The sequence below is a fragment of the Volvox carteri genome, assembly GCF_000143455.1.
Source record: "Volvox carteri f. nagariensis unplaced genomic scaffold VOLCAscaffold_5, whole genome shotgun sequence".
NCBI classification, from domain to species: domain Eukaryota; kingdom Viridiplantae; phylum Chlorophyta; class Chlorophyceae; order Chlamydomonadales; family Volvocaceae; genus Volvox; species Volvox carteri.
The window spans coordinates 2,214,366-2,215,207 of NW_003307548.1; the positions used below are offsets into that span (position 1 = coordinate 2,214,366).

The 842-nt window shown below is 61.2% G+C and overlaps 1 protein-coding gene across 1 annotated transcript in view; it reads right to left on the bottom strand.

The window, feature by feature from the left end:
• Nucleotides 1–842, bottom strand: part of VOLCADRAFT_87505 (uncharacterized protein) — a gene marked incomplete at both ends in the record, with an annotated part of 4,881 nt that overhangs the window by 1,652 nt on the left and 2,387 nt on the right. The window contains 2 exons of the mRNA XM_002947237.1: nucleotides 70–228; nucleotides 267–365. Of these exons, the coding sequence (XP_002947283.1) occupies nucleotides 70–228; nucleotides 267–365 (258 nt within the window). The remainder of the gene's footprint in view (nucleotides 1–69; nucleotides 229–266; nucleotides 366–842) is intronic.

Consider the following 842-nt stretch of genomic DNA (forward strand, 5'->3'; position numbering starts at 1 on the left):
TAGCCACCGATGTTAAGTACATCCCCACCACGACCGGGCTTGCCGGTAGGTAGCAGTAGCCGCCCGCACGGCACCACGACTTAAAACCTTCCCACGGATACGTGTACACCTTCTTCGTGGAGGCCGCCCGCGATGACGCGGCAAACGCTTGACTCTCCGCCAGTAGCCCGAGATGGCTTGGTGCGACCAGCCTCCCCGCTCGCTCCCAAAAGGACGCGGCAAAGGCGTCTGAACGGCCCAGCACAAAGGCAAGCGAGGGCACACACCGGTTCCCTGTCAGTGCCGGTTACTCTCGAGGGGTTGCCAGCGGAGCGCGCCACCTCCACCGGTTCTGGAAGGAAACCCGCACTGCCCACACCCGCCACCTGGGGGCCCCAACACCAAACTCATTCGCAGCGGTTTCCCCTGGCAAGAAAAGATCCTGTTGCTTATGAGGCAGCTCGAAGCAGCCAGTGACAAACTGCGCCAACTCACCCTCGCGGGGGCACAGCAACGGCCACCACACCGCCGACTTCCACACTGGCAGGACAACCGTCCCGGTCGCCGCCTGGCTCTTCATAAACTCCAGCACCCTGCCCACCAAAGCGAATGGTGGGTTACACCAGTTGTTTTCTTTTCCCCACGCCTGCGAGAAGCAATTCACTGCCTCGGCCCCCGGACACCGAAACAAGAAGTTGAACCGCTTTAGCTGGGCATTCCCCGCCGACGCGAAGCGATCCACCGTGTGTGGGCCCCACTTGCGGTCGAGAACCTCAAACCAGACTGGGTTCAGCTTCCAGTCGTCCCCATCCTTCAACTTGCTGAAGTAGTCGGCAACCTCATTCAACTCACGAGGGATCCAG